The sequence below is a fragment of the Protopterus annectens genome, chromosome 6.part0 (assembly GCF_019279795.1).
Source record: "Protopterus annectens isolate FY-2018-M chromosome 6.part0, PAN1.0, whole genome shotgun sequence".
Classification (NCBI taxonomy): Eukaryota; Metazoa; Chordata; order Ceratodontiformes; family Protopteridae; genus Protopterus; species Protopterus annectens.
The window spans coordinates 1,071,984,816-1,072,001,803 of NC_056737.1; the positions used below are offsets into that span (position 1 = coordinate 1,071,984,816).

At 42.5% G+C, this 16,988-nt stretch overlaps 1 protein-coding gene across 3 annotated transcripts in view; it reads left to right on the forward strand.

The window, feature by feature from the left end:
- Positions 1 to 16,988, forward strand: part of TDP1 (tyrosyl-DNA phosphodiesterase 1) — a 2,057,997-nt gene that overhangs the window by 489,303 nt on the left and 1,551,706 nt on the right. For all 3 annotated transcript variants that reach the window (XM_044074699.1, XM_044074698.1, XM_044074697.1), the window contains one exon: positions 3,754 to 3,924. In XM_044074699.1, the coding sequence (XP_043930634.1) occupies positions 3,754 to 3,924 (171 nt within the window). The remainder of the gene's footprint in view (positions 1 to 3,753; positions 3,925 to 16,988) is intronic.

A 16,988-nucleotide genomic window follows, 5' to 3' on the forward strand; every position in this document is an offset into this window, starting at 1 on the left:
TGGCAGGTTGATCATTTATACAGTTGTTTCTTGTCATATCTATTTGAACCATGTCGCATCTTATAAGACAATTTTGTTTTAATGAAAATACTAAAAAAACACACCCACAGAGTAACCCTGTAAGCTGCTATGTGCATCTTTAAGTAATGAAGTTTAACCATCCTAATAGTAATAATTATCCCAGATTGAGCTATACTCAACAGGCTTGAATTGATATTTTAATGAAGGTTATCCATGGTAAGATGCATGGTATAGCCTGCACTTCTACGTAAACTGTTTGTCTTATCTTTATTCCTTTCCCAGATATAGAAAACAACTTGGATACTTTCAGAAAACATCACCTAGCCCATTGAAAGAATGTCTTGACTGTCTTTATTGCCATTATCATCTTGTCTTCGTAGAAACATGAGAACCAGATACACAGTTGCCTTCCAATACAAACTTCTATTGTTGCAGTGTGAACATTTATTTACTACAGGAAAACTTTTTATTATGTTTGGTTTTCTTTTATTTACTTACTTCCCTATAAAATTTGTCATTCCCATATGCAAAAGTAAGAAGAAACATATGAATTTTACTTATATTATGCTGTTTTGTTCGGGCTTTCTTCTTTTCTTACATTGCAATGCCTACATTTCTTGAAACCGAACAAGAAAAAAGAAAGGAGGAGAAAAAATAGCATCCGTATTGCACACAAAAGTAACTGAAAAAGCTTTGCTTTATAGCATGCAATAAATGTCATGTTTTATTAACTATGTTCAACTTAGTTACGTCTTTCCTTCCTCTTCGCCTCACTTTAATGTTTTCCCGAACATCAGTGACATATGAAGGTATAGGGCATATGCTTTGGAGACCCTACAAGTTTAACATAGAAAAGTTCAGTATTTCCAGGTTTTCATGTCCGACCATATTTCACAAATGTGAATTATGCTTTGTAATCTTACATTTATTCATTAATTTCCGAGTTGCTGATTTCCTCCCTTATGATCTCCCATTTCCCAGTTCCATTATCTGGCTTATTTCCAATGTACTTCTGGTTCTTTTAGTCTCTCAAGCATTTCCCCTTTGGAACTTTGGAAAAGGTTTCACTGGCATAGTCTATCAGCTTTATTATCTTAAGAATAAGAAGAACCCCCTTCTGCTTGATATCTCACTTTTTGTTCAACAAACTTTTGTATTTCCTTCTTAGAATGTTCTGCATCAAAAAATAACTTTGACCCTCCAGGCAAAAATATTCTGATGATAGTTGGATACAGCAGCTTGAATGTCACATCTACTTGTTGATGTTCCCTGATTGCTGGAGTAAATTTACTCCTCTTCTGCGTTGTTTACAGTGAGTAATCATTTTCCACAAACACTCAACTGGCTCCAACTTTTAGTATTTTGTTCTTCTGCTACAGTTTTGTCAAACAACTCTTTCTGCTGGTAAGATTGCATCTTTTCTATTAGAGGTATTGGCTGCTTTCTCAAGGCCAGGTTTTGATGCATACACATGATGTGCCCTTTCATTTAACGGCTCCTGCTGTTGAGTACGAGTCCAGTTGCTTATTTGTGCTTTCATAAAATTAGTGCAGTCTGTTCCTTCTAGTTTCTCTGGTACAGCATAAAATCTCAGGTTTCCCTACATGCTCTGTCCTCTAATTCTACTGTTTTTCAAACATCTCTTCTTGAGCTGTGTCATACACAGCCAGCCTTTTCTTCATTTTTGACCTCTGATTTTTGCAGGTTTAGTAGCTCATCTGGATATCTGTTTAAAGTTTCTCCTATTTTTCTCAGCCATTTGTTGTTTTAGTTGATATACTCCTTCAGAGTTTCATTTATTTTAATCCACGTTGAGCACATTTGACTTATTTTTCATCTAGATACTGGAAGTAGAGTATTATACCAAAGTTGGAGGTTTAACTGCTTTTTTCTAAACACCTGGAGGATTCTTCCCAGACAGTGTTTTCTCCTCATGTTTTGTGGCTGATTTTCTTTCAGGTTCTTTAAATTTCTTTTTTCTGCTGGCATCCAGGTAGTACACATACTAGCCAGTAATTGAAGTTTACCCAAAAATACAAATTCACCAGCTCTCTTTTTTGAGTTTTTGTTTTTACACTGGGAGAGTTGAAATTAAGCTGTTACTCAATGTAGCAGCCATCTTGGAAGTCCTCCTCCTTTGCTGTATCCTTGATTGTACTTGGCAGGTTATCCTTCCTCACCCATGTGGATAGTGTAAGTCTGAATAGTCTTTCACCTACCCTCTCAGGTGAGTGCACTATATCTTCCTCCAGCTGCCATCCATCTATCTGCCCTTTCCCTAAGCCCTCTTGATTGTACTGGCTAGCTTTTCTTTCTGACACCCATCTGTCACTGAGAACTATACTGGTTGTTATATGAAAAAATAAGAGTGGAAAGAATCTTCAAAAGGGTTCTTATCTGTCTGAGAGGACATCTTGGCTGACTGGTGTTCCAGAGAAGCCTTAAAGCTGCATCTGCACAAGGCATCAAGATAATATTGAATATTTTAGTCACTGTCTGCTTCTATATTTCGCTCCAAAAGGGCTTAGCCTATAGGCAGGCAGAGTGACTGTATGGGAGGAGGTTAGGGGTTTGGGAAGCTGACCAGTTGCTGTATCTTTGGTGGGATACAGCCCTAGGCTACTACAGTAGTAAAGAATTCAAACATCTGCTGTTGTAACTTTTACACATCTGTACATTTATAGTCCTCCAGTGCCATCTGACTTGGTTGGCCAACGTCTGCTCCCTGCACTCTCTCTGATTAGCAGCTAACAGCTCTTTCTTTCCACCCTTCACATCCATAATGACTGGACTTGTAAGTGCCACTCCCAACTAACTCTGATGCCTGTACTGGCGTTGATTTCTTCTGTTCCAACCATTCCTCATGGGTGCACAAATTACTGTCCTCTGTCTGCCCTTGGGTCTGTGTTGACCAGTCTGCTACCCCCAGACCGTTTCCAGTGATAAAGTAACCATCTTATGTTTTGGATTTGAAGGCTTCTGCCTGCCCTGCTGTTGTCAGTACACTTCAGAATCTCTGTGCAGAATTAAGGTTCAACATGTAATCGAGGTTTATACAAATGTATAAATATACTAATTTAAACTGGTTCAACAGAGTTGCAAGTGTATATATGTACACATACAAAAAATCTTTCATATTATACTTCCACCTACTCAATTATACTGCATCTCTAATTTGGTAAATAAAAATCATAGGTGAGTTGGAAAACTTTCTGCCGATAGAGTGAAGTAATTGCTGTAGTAACTTATCAAAATGAGTGTTTACATGATTGTTTTCTTCCCCTTTCATACCCCCAACAGAACACCCTTGTTAATATCTAATATCTAATATCTCTATTTGTAAGACAATTTTCACTTTTTCTAGCAGTTTTGTTACTGCTATGGTGAGTTTGGAGCCAATAACAGATAATTGCTATGTACTATATAGTTCTGTAATAGACACTGAAAAATCCTAATTTTTATTCCACTGTTTATATAATTTTATTTGCTATCTAACGTGATATGTTGCATTTTATGCTTATTAGTTATGAACAGTAGGTTTTTGTACCTATGTAATATACTGTTCTCACTGATAGAGCTTTTCTCCTTGGACCACCACTGAAAAGGGACCTCGGCATTAACTCTGTCTGCCTACTTTAATTAACAAAATAAATAAATAAATATTTTTAAAATGACAGATTTTTTTTTTTAGTTGAACAGATTTTTGACATTAGTCTGTTTCATTCTTTGCAGGATATGGATGAGCCCACTGTATCCACGGTTACCCAAGGGTACCCCTGCAGCAGATGGGGAGTCAGAAACAAACTTCAAACAGGACTTGATTGACTATCTGACATCTTACCAGTCTACAACTCTGAAAGAATGGGTAACTATCATCAAAGAATATGATCTGTCAGAAACCAGGTAAGAACATCTTAACAGTACTGCACACTGGGAGTCATTCCCTTTCATCAAAAACATGGTTAAAGAATGAGGCATGACAGAGCATTAATGTATGTGAACTCTTCCTGCAAGAGATGAAATGATTAACAGAAGAAATGCCAACACTGTTTTCTTGTGATGTAATCTTCCTGCCAACAGATGGCGATAGTGTATTAAATATAAATGCTTCTTTTCCTGTGACCTGAAGTTTATGTACTTTGTAGTTCTCTCTCTTGCCATAAACATTGCTGCTTGGAGAGCCTGACTTACATTTATTTTGCTTTGCTTAGCAAAAATAAAGCTTTCTTTGTTTGACGTATGCCTTTGAGATATAATAAAGTAACTGTCAAGATCAGAAACATCTTCATTTGTTCGATTTAATATAACTTTCAGGACTTGAATTAGTAGGGAGAGTGCAGATTCATTCTTGTGGCATGCATTCAAAAATAAAAATAAAATAGTGTACTTTAAGTTTCTGTACAGTATAGAAACTTAACAGGAACACAAACAAAATTCTTTTACTTCCACAAATAGCAGTGACTGAGTTCATCTGTACTTTATTGCTGTTGATGGAACATAATTGACTATTGCGATCTGAAAGAGATTAGAAATGTAAAATGTGACTTGCATTTGAAAGTGGTTCCCTGCAAATACTTTTTTCATCTGTGTAACGTAAGTGTGGTATATGGAGAAATATTTGCAGTGCTGCATTTGTTAACACCAGTGTTATTTAATATTTATTTTTGTGTGCCTGATGATATTGGTGCTTGTGACCTTCTCATTTAATCATTGCAGTTCTGTTTTATGTTGTCTGTGTACAAATCATTCCGGAGTAAAACAAGAGCTCTCTTGATAAAAAAAAAACATTTGGAATATTTTTACATTATTTACTTTACAGTTTAATTACCTAACTACCCATATAAAAAAATGACTTGCATGTAAGCTGTATAATGAAGTTAAGAATTATTGTCATAAGATAGAAAACAATTCTATCACCTCAGCAAAATTATTTGTCAAGGCATAGTTACCTTGTATTCTCCTCCTCAGTAAAGTATATGCATTAAACCGTCCTCTTTGGGAGAGGGAGTGATGCCCCACAACTCTGACTTGGGTAAAGCAAATACTGGAAATGGCTGGTAGATGTTTGGACAGTGCATTCATTATGAAATGTTGCATCCTTCCAAACAGTATGTTCACTGTGCTACCTTAGCAAGTTACACCTAAATAAAACACAGCTTGATCAGCACCTGTGCCATGGACAGCTCCAAAACAGACGTCAGGGACCATTATGCTGGTCTGTAAAAACTTACTTCATGAAAATACACAAAAATACAGATGATCTATTTTTCCTGCACTTATAAGAAAATCCTTAACTGATTAGTGTGAAATGTTTTTGTGGCTTTTGATCCACAGATTACTTCAGTTTTGTCAGATGAAAAAACTGTGTGTGTGTGTGTGTGTGTGTGTGTGTGTATATATATATATATATATATATATGTATACATGTATGTGTATATATATATATATATATATATATATATATATATATATATATATATATATAAATATATATATATCAGCCATCTTTGTTGGAAAAGGCCCTTCTCCACCCTTGTGGGAGAAGAGTGCTGTATGAGTCCCATCTAATCGAGAGTGATTGCACTAGAGCTCATAGAGGGCATCCTTATTGGCTAGTTTGAGTTACAAGGGTTATTTCCTGTTTTATTTAAGCCCCGTGTTTGCTCTTGTTTGTGTGTGGTGCATCCTCATGCACTGCCGTGTAGCAGTGGTTACAGTTGGTGGTTATAGATGCAAACATTTTGCTTGTTAAATTTTCCTTTAACACTCTGCTTGTTGTCTTCCAGATTTTTTTGTGGCCCTGCTCTACTGTCAGGTAAACATTAAGCCTAGCCTCAGAGGTACCAACACACCTGTCACCCACTAGCCATTCCGAAGTATGACCTCTTTTTCCTGACCATATAAATTTTATAATTTTACCTAACAGTATGGATGGACAATTTCCCACAGTTTCTTCAGCCAGTTTGGTCAACATGGACATCCTGAGGTAGCGTAGCAACTTACTCATGTTCACTGACAACCCTCTACTAATCCACACAAACTGAACATGGGAGAGATGCAGCTATATTAACAACCTTGAGTCCATGCTCCCTCACACACCAGTCAGTACATATGACAATGCGCTGGTTGTCAGCATGCACACCTCACCTTCTACTCCACCCAAACACACATCACACATACCTATGTATGCAGAGGTCCTCACCAGAAACATATGTAAACAGCAGAGACCTTCTAAACACAAACACAAGCACGCTACACAGAATCCTTCTCTGCAGAACACAGTACACACAATAGCTCACGCACCAGTGTCTCAACTGTCAAGCCCTTAAAGCCAAGCACAAAAGCAAACATATTAAGTCATAGGTGATTCCATCATGAGACACACAGATGTCCCTCTCACCAGGATGGATATGGAGAAGGAAAAGGTCATGGTCGGCTGTTTGTTAGGTGCTAGGATCAACCATATCACACATGCTCTCAAGTCTCTCAACAACAGGTACTCTTATGACTCCGTCATAGTCCATGTTGGTGTGAACAACTTGAAATGTACCTCTTTGGATTATATGAAGAAAGACCTCACTGAGATCTTGGATTATGTGTCTGTGGAAGGTATGTCCCTAGCCTTAAGCAGCATTTTACCATCACCTAGGATGATGCCTGACTACAAACAGAAAATCATTGACTTCAATAATGGGCTTAGGTTCTGGTGTCATTCTAAAGGGTCCAGTATCTGTCAGCCTGGGATGTCATGATTGACAGACCTCGATGCTTTGCCAGAGATGGTCTTCATTGCCACCCCTGGCATTTCGGCTACAGGCTAAGGCTCTTGCCACCTCCATAGAGCCTTTTTTTAGGCAGTGTCTCAGGGACAAAAGTTCCAGCATAAAAACTCCATCTAAAAACAACCTCAAGGTTATGGTGCTAAACGCTATGAGTCTTAACATGAAACTGCACTCACTAGAAGCAGTCCTCACCTTGGAAGACGCAGACATTTGTGTAATCACAGAGACCTAGTTCAAGGCTGTGGAGAGTACCCCAGCCATACTGGGTTACACCTCCTTCCACACGTTCAGACCTCAAGCTGAAGGTGTGAAAACTAAAGGAGGCGGTGCATCAGTATTCATTAAAGATAAATACACCTTCAGATTGGTTAAACAGTACGATTCCCTGGAGATACTTCAGGTGACATTAACTGTTGTTAGGACACGTATTCAAGTTATTGCCAGCTATAGGACCCCTTCCATGAATCAGGACACCCACTCTGCCTATTTGGATCTACTTGAGTCTATTAAGATACATCAGGACACCATGGTTTTGTGCGACCTTAACTACCCATCCATTGACTGGGCAAATTACTCATCCTCAAACTCACTTGCCCAAAGGTTCCTTGACTTTTAACTTCAATGCTGTGAACCAGCTGGTTGACACCCCCACAAGGGGTGCTGACATCCTGGATCTGGTGCTTACCAATATGGAGGATCACTGTAGCACCCCCAGTGTGAGGACTTCCCTGATGAGCTCTGACCACAAATCAGTCTTAGTCAAAGTAACTGTCACACCTGCCCCCCCCCCCCCCCCCCCCAGCAGCAGCTAAACTAATAATCTTTTCCAAAACAGATAATAACCTCTTATGGGATGGTATAAATAGCTTCACTGGACCATGGAGCGAGTCATCATGGACCTTATCAACAAACATATAGGTAATCTCCAAACACTTGACCCTACTCAGTTTGGATTTGTCAAAGGGAGATCATGTCTGTTAAACCTGGTGGACTTCTTTGAGACGGTCACCAAGGCGCTGGATGGGGGTAGATCTATGCCTACAGCCTACCTAGACTTAGCCAGGGCTTTTGACACTATCCCCCACTCAGGCAACATTGACAAACTCACCCAGCTAGGTATCAACCCTTCTGTCGTTAGATGGGTCGCTAACTGGCTCACTGATAGAACGCATATAGTCAAAATAGGAGAATCAACCTCCACCAGCAAACTTGTAACCAGTGGTGTTCCACAGGGATCAGTCCTGGGACCTGTACTGTTTGGAATCTATTTCTCCAAAGAACAAGCAAAAACTAAAGGTCTCTGGCTGATAAAGTTTGCTGATGACTGCAAACTGGGAGCGGTCGTAGAATCTCCAAATGATGTCAGCATCCTACAGGATGGTCTTACACAAACAAATGATTGGTGTCAAAGTCATGGCCTTAAACTCGATGCAAAAAAAAGTATTATCATCCCTTTTAGTAACAGCGATGTTTCTGTTAAATATCATATCTATAGCAACACCCCAAGTACGCACTCACTGGTGAGAGACCAGGGTACACAGGTTGACAGCAACCTTATCTTTGATCATGATATCTCCACAGTGGTAAGAAGGGCATTCTATTTTGCTCATCTCATAAGTAAGTGCATTGCCTCCAGAAAAAAAGAAGTTATAACCTCCCTGTAGTTTTCTCTCATCAGGCCAGTAATTGAGTAGAACGCCCCCTTTTTATGTACTTTTCCAAGCACCTGCAGCAACTGGAGAGATCACAAAGGTTTCTCGCAAGGAAAATTCAAAATGTCGTCCTATTCTCATGTTGCAGTATTCATAACTGTAGGGAGGTTGCTGCCTCTGGAGCACTGAACATCCGACCAGTATACCAAAGTCTTAGGAGCAGGGGTATGTGCTACGTTGCTTGTCAGGGCCGTAAACCGACGTCGGCTATAGAAGTGACGTCTGCACGTACCCCCTTCAAAACTTTTTTTGCCTAAGTAATCTATGGACCTCCGATCTCAAGCTCCGAGAATCGGTTCATTCGTTTGTTTTGGACGTCCAATGCAGATAAGTACCCATTTGGGTTTTTTGTTACCACCTTATTGACTTTTAAATGTACATGGCAGCTAGGAAGTGGAAGTGTGCTTATGGAAGACAAATTCCACATAAGAACATGCATGATAAGTGCTTACTCTGTTTAGGTGAAGGCTATGACCATACGTCTTGCAATGTTTGCAAGTCTTTTGTACCTAAAATGCTTCGCAGCCATCTGGCTGCTTTAAAGCTTTATTTAGAAAACCATAAGCTCTGGCATCTAGTGTTAGGCATGGAGGGTGAGGTAGGTACCTCCGACAAGCCACCTTGGAAGAAGGCCAAGAAAGTTAGGCCTGATGCCCATGCTGCACCTCAGGAGTCCAGTGAGACTCTCAAGGTGGATGTTAGCCCAGGGTCTCATCAGATGCCCATTTCACAGCTAAAACTGGGAATCATGGTGAAAGTCAGTTCAGCAGAAATGCAGAGCATGTCCGCTGAGGTTGATCAGCCCCTAATGGCAAGGGGGAACCACGACTCGGGGAGTTGGAGGGGCCTACTCAAGCCTTTCCATCCCCCAGGCGTCAGCCTCTAAGTCAACACATCCTTCTACTCCTTTAAAGAGGAAACATAAATTAAAACATTGGGAACATAGAGAAGCAGAACCAGCTCCTGGATGGGAAGTTTTTTCCCCAAAATCTTTTTGGGGCCTTCCAGGCCCTCCAGTCTCAGTTATCTCTACCAGCCCCTACACCTCTGCAAGCCTTAGATGATTCAGAAGAAGAACTTTCTTCCTCTGATAAATCACTTACCTATTGCTCCCAGATAGAATCCCCTAAAGACTTCATTACCCTGGAGGAGGAGGACTCTATTAGTCCTGAATCTCCAGGAGAAGAATTCTCCTTTGGGGACACCATTTCTCTGATGAGAGAACATTTTAAGTGGCAGGCCTCTGATGTCTCAGAAACAAAAAAGAGATACTTTGAATTATTGCAGATGGACTTTCCCTCTCCATCTGCAGTCCCTCCCATGCTTCCAGCCTTTCATGATGCCTTTCTGGCCGACTCTCAGCCCCCAGCATTCAAATGTCCAGATAGATTTTATAAAGTTCCTCAGGATACACAGTTCTTATTCAAGAACCCTCCTGCAGACCCTGCTGTCATTGCAGTGTCAGCAGATAAATCATCTAGACAGCCGCCTTCTAGTGACAAGGAGAGCAGATTTATGGCTGGACTAGGGAAGAAGGTATATACTTCTTCCACTCTAGCTATCAGAGCCCTAAACTGACAAACTCACGTGGCTAGGTTTGTTTTAAATACCCTTTCAAAAGCCTGTGCACTGATTCCAGATGTGCCAGACTCTCCTGCTAAGTCACAACTCTCTGCCCTGCTCTCTACTCCCTCTCAGGTGACCAGGCACTCCATAAAGTGCAGTTATGATGCGGTAGAGGCATCTTTCAAATCTGCAGCTTCAGGTTCTGTCCTGAGGCGATATTCTTGGATGAGGTTACAGCCCCTTCCCATGGATGTCCATACCAAATTGCTAGATGCATCTCTTGATAATAAGGCATTTTTTGGTGCAGCCTCTGCAGAGCTCCTTAAATCCCTGCAGGAAAAGAGCAAGGAGCTACAAAATTTAAAACATTTTTTTAGTCTCTCCTATTCCTAGGTATCATAGGAACTACCATCAAAGGGCCACCTTTGTTAGGAGGTAATCATCTCATTCTAATGCCCCACAGCCTAGGGGACAGAGGCAACCTAGGAGTCACTCCACTCATAAACAAACGTCCGCCTCCACTCCAACTCCATTTCAGAGGCAGTCTGACCAGGACAGAGCCCCTCCACTGTGACTCAAAGCAGTTACCCAACTCCACTCCCTTATCCCTCTGCCTCACCCTTTCCCTACCCTCCTGGGAGAAAATAACCTCAGAGGCTTGGGTCCTTTCCATCATCCAAAAAGGATACTTTATGACTTGGTGGACACTTCCTCTCTTTCAGGGGACACCCCAACCACCTACAAGTCAGCTTCATCTCCCCCCCCCTCCCAATTTTGGATCAGTTCCAAACTCAGGGCACCATAGAAAGAGTACCTTCAGAACAAACAAACAAGAAGTTTTACTCCAGGATGCTTTTGTTTCCAAGACAAGATGGCCCTTGGAGGCCAATTCTAGATTTGTCTGTACTCAATCTATTCCTCAAGGTACCTACCTTCGAAAATGCTCACTTTGCATCACCTCCTACCTCTCATCCACTGCCATAGGAGTCCGTTTTTCCACTCCTTCCAGGCCATATCCCAAGGGTCAGAAGAGTGGAAAGATGTGGTTCCGGAAATCCCAGGGAGCCTTGCCGGACACACGTGGTGAGCTCCCATCCAGGGGCAGTGGAGGGAACAATAATAGACGCCGCCCTCATGGCAGAGGGGGTCCGCAAAATCAGGGCAGCAGAGAATCCTTCTCTGAAAAGCCCTTCCAGCATCCCTGAAGGGTTGACCAGCTGCCCACCTCTGGAGGCAGTCGGGGGAAGATTATCGCTGTACCCAAGAGCCTGGCAAGACATAACACAAGACAAATGGGTACAGTCCGTTATATCTGGAGCCTACCGAATTCCCTTTGTTCGCACCCCCTTAAGGTCAAACAAGTCCCTTCCAGACGTTCCACCCAATCTAAGGGACCAAGCAGTTCAAGAAGTCTCAAAACTGCTAAGAAAAAGGGCCATTCAGCAAGTCCCAGCAGACCAACAAGGATCCGGAATTTACTCAAGGTTCTTTTTGGTACCAAAAAGGACAGGGGACTGGAGACCCATTCTGGATCTCAGCAGACTGAACAGGTCTGTACAAAGAATGAAGATGTTCTTCGTCTTCCCTTGCTGCAGTCCTGACAATTGGGTATAGTCCGCGTCCCAGTCGGCCCGAATACCAGAGTATAAGGCTGACGTCGGTCATGGCGCCTTAGACTGACGTCAGTACGTCAGGGTACTAATGCGCATGACCGACGCCATTTCCTCAGTCTTTTGCCGCATGGTCCGATGCAGAAGCAATTTTGCGAGTGCAGGTTGGCGTTTGAGATTTTCTCCAAACCGGAGTTTCAGACCGAATACAGAGTTGGCTAAGTAACCCCGTTGGGGAACATTTTGGTTTTTTCTTGCCTCAGTATTTAACCGGATGTCAGAAAAAGTGAATAACTGTATTTCTTGTGGGAAGCAGATACCGCATAGGGATTATCATACATTGTGTATACCTTGTTTAGGGCCTGAGCACGACGTTGTTGGTTGCCGCTCTTGTGCTAGATTTAACAAGCGCACTATTAAGAGGAGGCTTGATTGTGCTAGGTTAGTGTTTGGGAAGCGTTGCAATTATACTATGCCGTCGGATGCTCCGACGCCTGCTTCATCTAAGAAGCGCAAGGACAAAACAGTGAAGTCTAGGGGTGAGGAACCGGCAGTCCCGGACGTCGGTCCTTTAGAAGGCTCAGGGGAGCCGGAGGTTTTGCCAGGAGTCTCTATGGAGTCTCAGGCAGATACTTTACTGTTACAGGATGTGCCCTCTCAGGAGGTAGGCCAGGCTGAGGGGGCTTCTCAGGTAACTGTTCTTCCCTCTCTTCCCAAGGTAGTTAGGGCCTCTCCTTCTGTTGCCAAAGCTTCTTTTAGAGGAAGGCCAAGTTCAGCTTCTGTAGGGGCTTCTCCTAGCATTTCGGCTCTGTGCCTGAGAAACATATGCTTAAAATGGCAGAAGATCTGATTACGCTGATTAGAGGTTCTATGCCCCACCTGATAAGAGGCCTAGGGTGGAACAGGAGTTTGATAGTTTTGAACAGTGTTCACAGGCTTCAGAGTCTTCTGTGGAAGACTTGCCAGAGTTTCCTACTTATTCTGATTCTGATGTGGATGATTCCACTCCTTCAGCTTCTCCTCCTGAGGATTTTTCATTTTCAGAGACTCTTCACTCCATGAGGGAGCACTTTAAATGGGAAGGCCAAGATTACTCTGACTCCAGAAAAGGCTTAGGGAATTCTTGTTTTTGCCCCAGCATAGGCCCTTAGCTATTCCTCCTGTGTTGAATGTGGTGGAGGATGTTTTTGCAGAGGCTTCTCTGAACCCTGATTCCTTGCCTCCTGCTCCTGTTAAGCCTGATAGGTATTATAGGGTGCCGAAGCTCATAAGTATTTGTTTAAGAGTCCCAGGGCGGACCCAGAAACTGTTTCTCAGGGGCCTAAAGGTGTTAAAGCTTCTGTGGTTAAAAATCCTGTACCCTCTGATAAAGAGGCAAGGGCTTTGGATAGGTGGGGTAAGAAAGTATATACTTCTTCCACTCTAGCCATGAGGGCGTTGAATTGTCAATTCCATATGCTGAAATATCAGAATTATCTCCTTTCACAATTGAAATCTAAGGTGGATGCTTTGGCGGAAGGTATTGAGTGTAAAGAATTGCTGGATTTGGTTCATGTGTCTGAACAAGTGGGTAAGCATTCTTTGCAATGTGGTTTTGATGCTGTTCAGGCCTCCTCGAGGGTGGCTGCTACTAGTTCTGTTCTTCGCAGACATGCATGGTTGAAGGATCAGAATTTAGCTGAGCATGTTATGACCAGGATTTTGGATGCTCCTTTACAGTCTGATGTGTTGTTTGGACCGCCTGTGGAAGCAGTTTTAAAGAAAATGGAGGACAAAGCTAAGTCTATGCAGACTGTTAAAGATTTTTGCAGGTGCAGCCTCCAAGTTTAGTAGAAATTGGCCTGCTAAGGGGTGGACATATCCTGCTTATGGTTCCCAGTCTAGGGGTAGGTCTAGACGTGGTAGGGGCAGGGCTCAAGGTTCTTTAGGCCTAGATCAGACAGTTCACCTGCTCAGACTTCTGGTGAGGGCAGGGGTCAGTCCTTTCGTAAGCAGAACCAATGACCTGCCTTTTCAGCTGCCAGTGGACTCTCGTCTGGCAGCTCCTTTGGGAGGAAGATTGTCTCTTTTCAAAGAAAATTGGGATTTAATCACTCAAGACAGATGGGTGCTGGATATCATTCATCACGGGTACAGATTTTATTTCCACACTATGCCCCCTTTCAAAGGCATGCCAGATGTTCCTCCTCCACAAAGAAAAGAGGCTCACAAGCAAGTTTCTCAGTTACTCCAGATAGGGGCTATTCAGCCAGTCCCTGTGTCAGAAAGGGGCTTCGGATTTTATTCTCGCCTGTTCCTAGTACCAAAGAAGGGGAGCACGTGGAGACCAATTTTGGATTTATCTATCCTCAACACTTATCTGGACATTCCCAAGTTCAAGATGTTGACGTTACAGCAACTGTTACCTCTGCTGGGCAAGGATCACTGGATGGTAACTTTGGATCTCAAGGAAGCTTACCTTCATGTGCCCATAGGGCTAAGTTGCAGAAAGTATCTGCGGTTTCGAACTGGAGATTTTCATTATCAGTTCTCTGCATTGCCCTTTGGCTTATCTACTGCCCAGAGTATTCACAAAGGTTCTGGCTCCAGTGATAGCTTACTTCAGGCTTCAAGGCATTCAAATTTATCCTTACTTGGACGACTGCCTGCTTCTGGCTCAAGAAAAGGAACACCTTCTACAGCATCTGGAATATGTCATAGCAGTGCTAAGATGCCTAGGGTATTCTGTGAACGAAATAAAGTCCAGTCTAGTACCCTCTCAAGACATGTGCTTTCTGGGTGGGAGACTGAATACAGCAGCCCAGATGGCCTTTTAACCCCGGACAAACAAAAGAGTCTGTCACTTTACTTCCATCAACTATCTCATCAGTCCGTGCTGACTGCAAGGACAGTCCTTCAAGCATTAGGGTTCATGGCATCTTGTATTCTGGTGCTTCCCAATGCCAAACTGCATATGAGGAAGCTGCAATGGTATCTCAAAATGTATGGACACAGCACTGCCAAGATTTGGACACTGTCATTCAAATAATACCTTGCCTTCAAAAGGAATTCTTGTGGTGGGCTCAGGAATGTCACCTAAACAAGGGACTCTCTGTGACCCGCCAGAGGCGAGTCAGATTTTAACGACAGATGCCTCGGACACTGCTTGGGGAGCTCATCTAAATGGAAAGTGGATACAAGACAAGTGGCCTGCCAGACTACAGCATCTACATATCAACATGAAGGAGATGTTAGCAGTCCAGTTTGCATTGATGGCGTTCAAGGAGTTACTTCTTCCAGGGCAGGTGTTGATTCTGACAGACAACACAACTGTCATGTGGTACATCAACAAGCAAGGGGAACACATTCTTATCCTCTATGCAGGCAAGCAATGATTTTATGGGAGACTGCTAAGCCTGCAACTGACTCTTCAGGCAAGGTTTCTGCCAGGAGCACAGAACTCCCTAGCAGATGTATTAAGCAGACAAATCATGGATCCCCACGAGTGGAAACTGGATCTTCATGTATTTCAGAAATTGACAGTGTCATGGGGAACTCCAGACATAGATCTGTTCGCTTCTCCACTAAACCACCAGCTGCCAAAGTATTGCACAAAGGGGTTTCATCACACAGCTTGGAAAGTGGATGCTCTGTCTTTCAGTTGGAAAAACCTTCATGTCTATGCCTTTCCACCTCTACCTCTTCTTCCAAAGGTATTACTAAAGGTCAGACAGGACAGGCCAAGGATGATTTTGATAGCTCCAGATTGGCCTCGCAACACTGGTACCCACTTCTAAGGAGTCTTGTAAAGAAGCCTCCATGGCCTTTACCTCTGATTCCTCATCTGTTATCTCAGAAGGACGGTCATCTGCTCAATGTCAAGCTTCAATCTCTTCATCTCACAGCTTGGCATATTCTGTGTTGAAGCATGGTAGGTCTCAGCTTCCTCAACAAGTTTTAAATGTGATTATGGAAGCTAGAAGGCCTAGTACTAGGAGAGTGTACGCAGAAAAATGGAAGAGATTTTTATTTTGGAGTACAGCAAAGAATTTGGAGATTTCAGAGCCTAATTTGAGTGTGGCTCTTCAATATCTTACTGAATTATTGGACAAAGGTTTGTCTTTCTCTTCCATAAAGATTCATGCTGCAGCAATTTCAGCTCACTATGATTGTGACCCACCTTTGTTTTCGCATCCTTTGTTCAAGCAGTTTCTTAGAGGGGCAAAGAATATAAGACCCCAATAGAGCTCCTACTCCTGCTTGGGATCTCAATTTTGTGTTGGAAAAACTTACTCTACAACCTTTTGAGCCTGCAGCTACTGCTGAATTGAAATATTTGTCATGGAAGACTGCTTTTCTGTTGGCTATTACTTCTGCAAGAAGGGTGTCTGAGTTGCAGGCCCTTATGGCAGTAGAGCCCTTTTGATTTTCCATAAGGACAGGGTATCATTACGCACTAATCCTTCCTTTATGCCTAAGGTGGTTTCTAGTGTGGCTTTAAACCAAACTATTCATTTGCCTACGTTTTTGCAGATCCTCAAAATAAAGGGGAAAAGATTTTGCACACTTTAGATGTACACAGGCAATTGCGTTATTATTTGAGCAGGACTAAAGATTTTAGGCAGTCTCAGCAGTTACTTGTTTCTTTTGCTTTAAGTTCACAGGGCAAGCCTGTGTCAAAACAAACTATTTCTAGGTGGATTGGCTTTTGCATTGCATTTTGTTATTCCCATCATGGCAAAGAGGTTCCAGCTGGGATTAGGCCTCATTCCACTAGGGCTACTGCCACTTCAACAGCATTTCTAAGGGGTGGCAACTAAGGATATTCTGGAGGCAGCTACTTGGAGTTCAGTGCATACTTTCTCTAGGCATTATCACCTGCCTATATACTCTAAGACTAGAGCTGGTTTTGCCACAGCTGTTTTACAAGGCATGTTGTCAGCTCCTGCTACTTTATAATTTGCCAGCCTCCCTTACCTCTGCTTTGGGATTCTACCCAATTGTCAGGACTGCAGCAAGGGAAGACGAAGAACATAGTACAGTTTTGTACCTACCATAAATGTAGATGTTCGAGGATTCCCTTGCTGCAGTCCAATTTACCCTCCCTCCTTCCCTCTGTGTTTCAGGGTGGTTGTGTAGGTGAGTTTACATGCTTATATTTTTGTATATATATTACTGTATATATTGTACATGTTTTTGGTGCAGGTTGTTTTGGGACTTGTCTTTTGGGTCTTCTGACATCTGGGGCAAGAAAAGACTGAGGAAATGACGCCGGTCATGCGCATTAGTACCCTGACGCACTGACGCCAGTCTAGCGC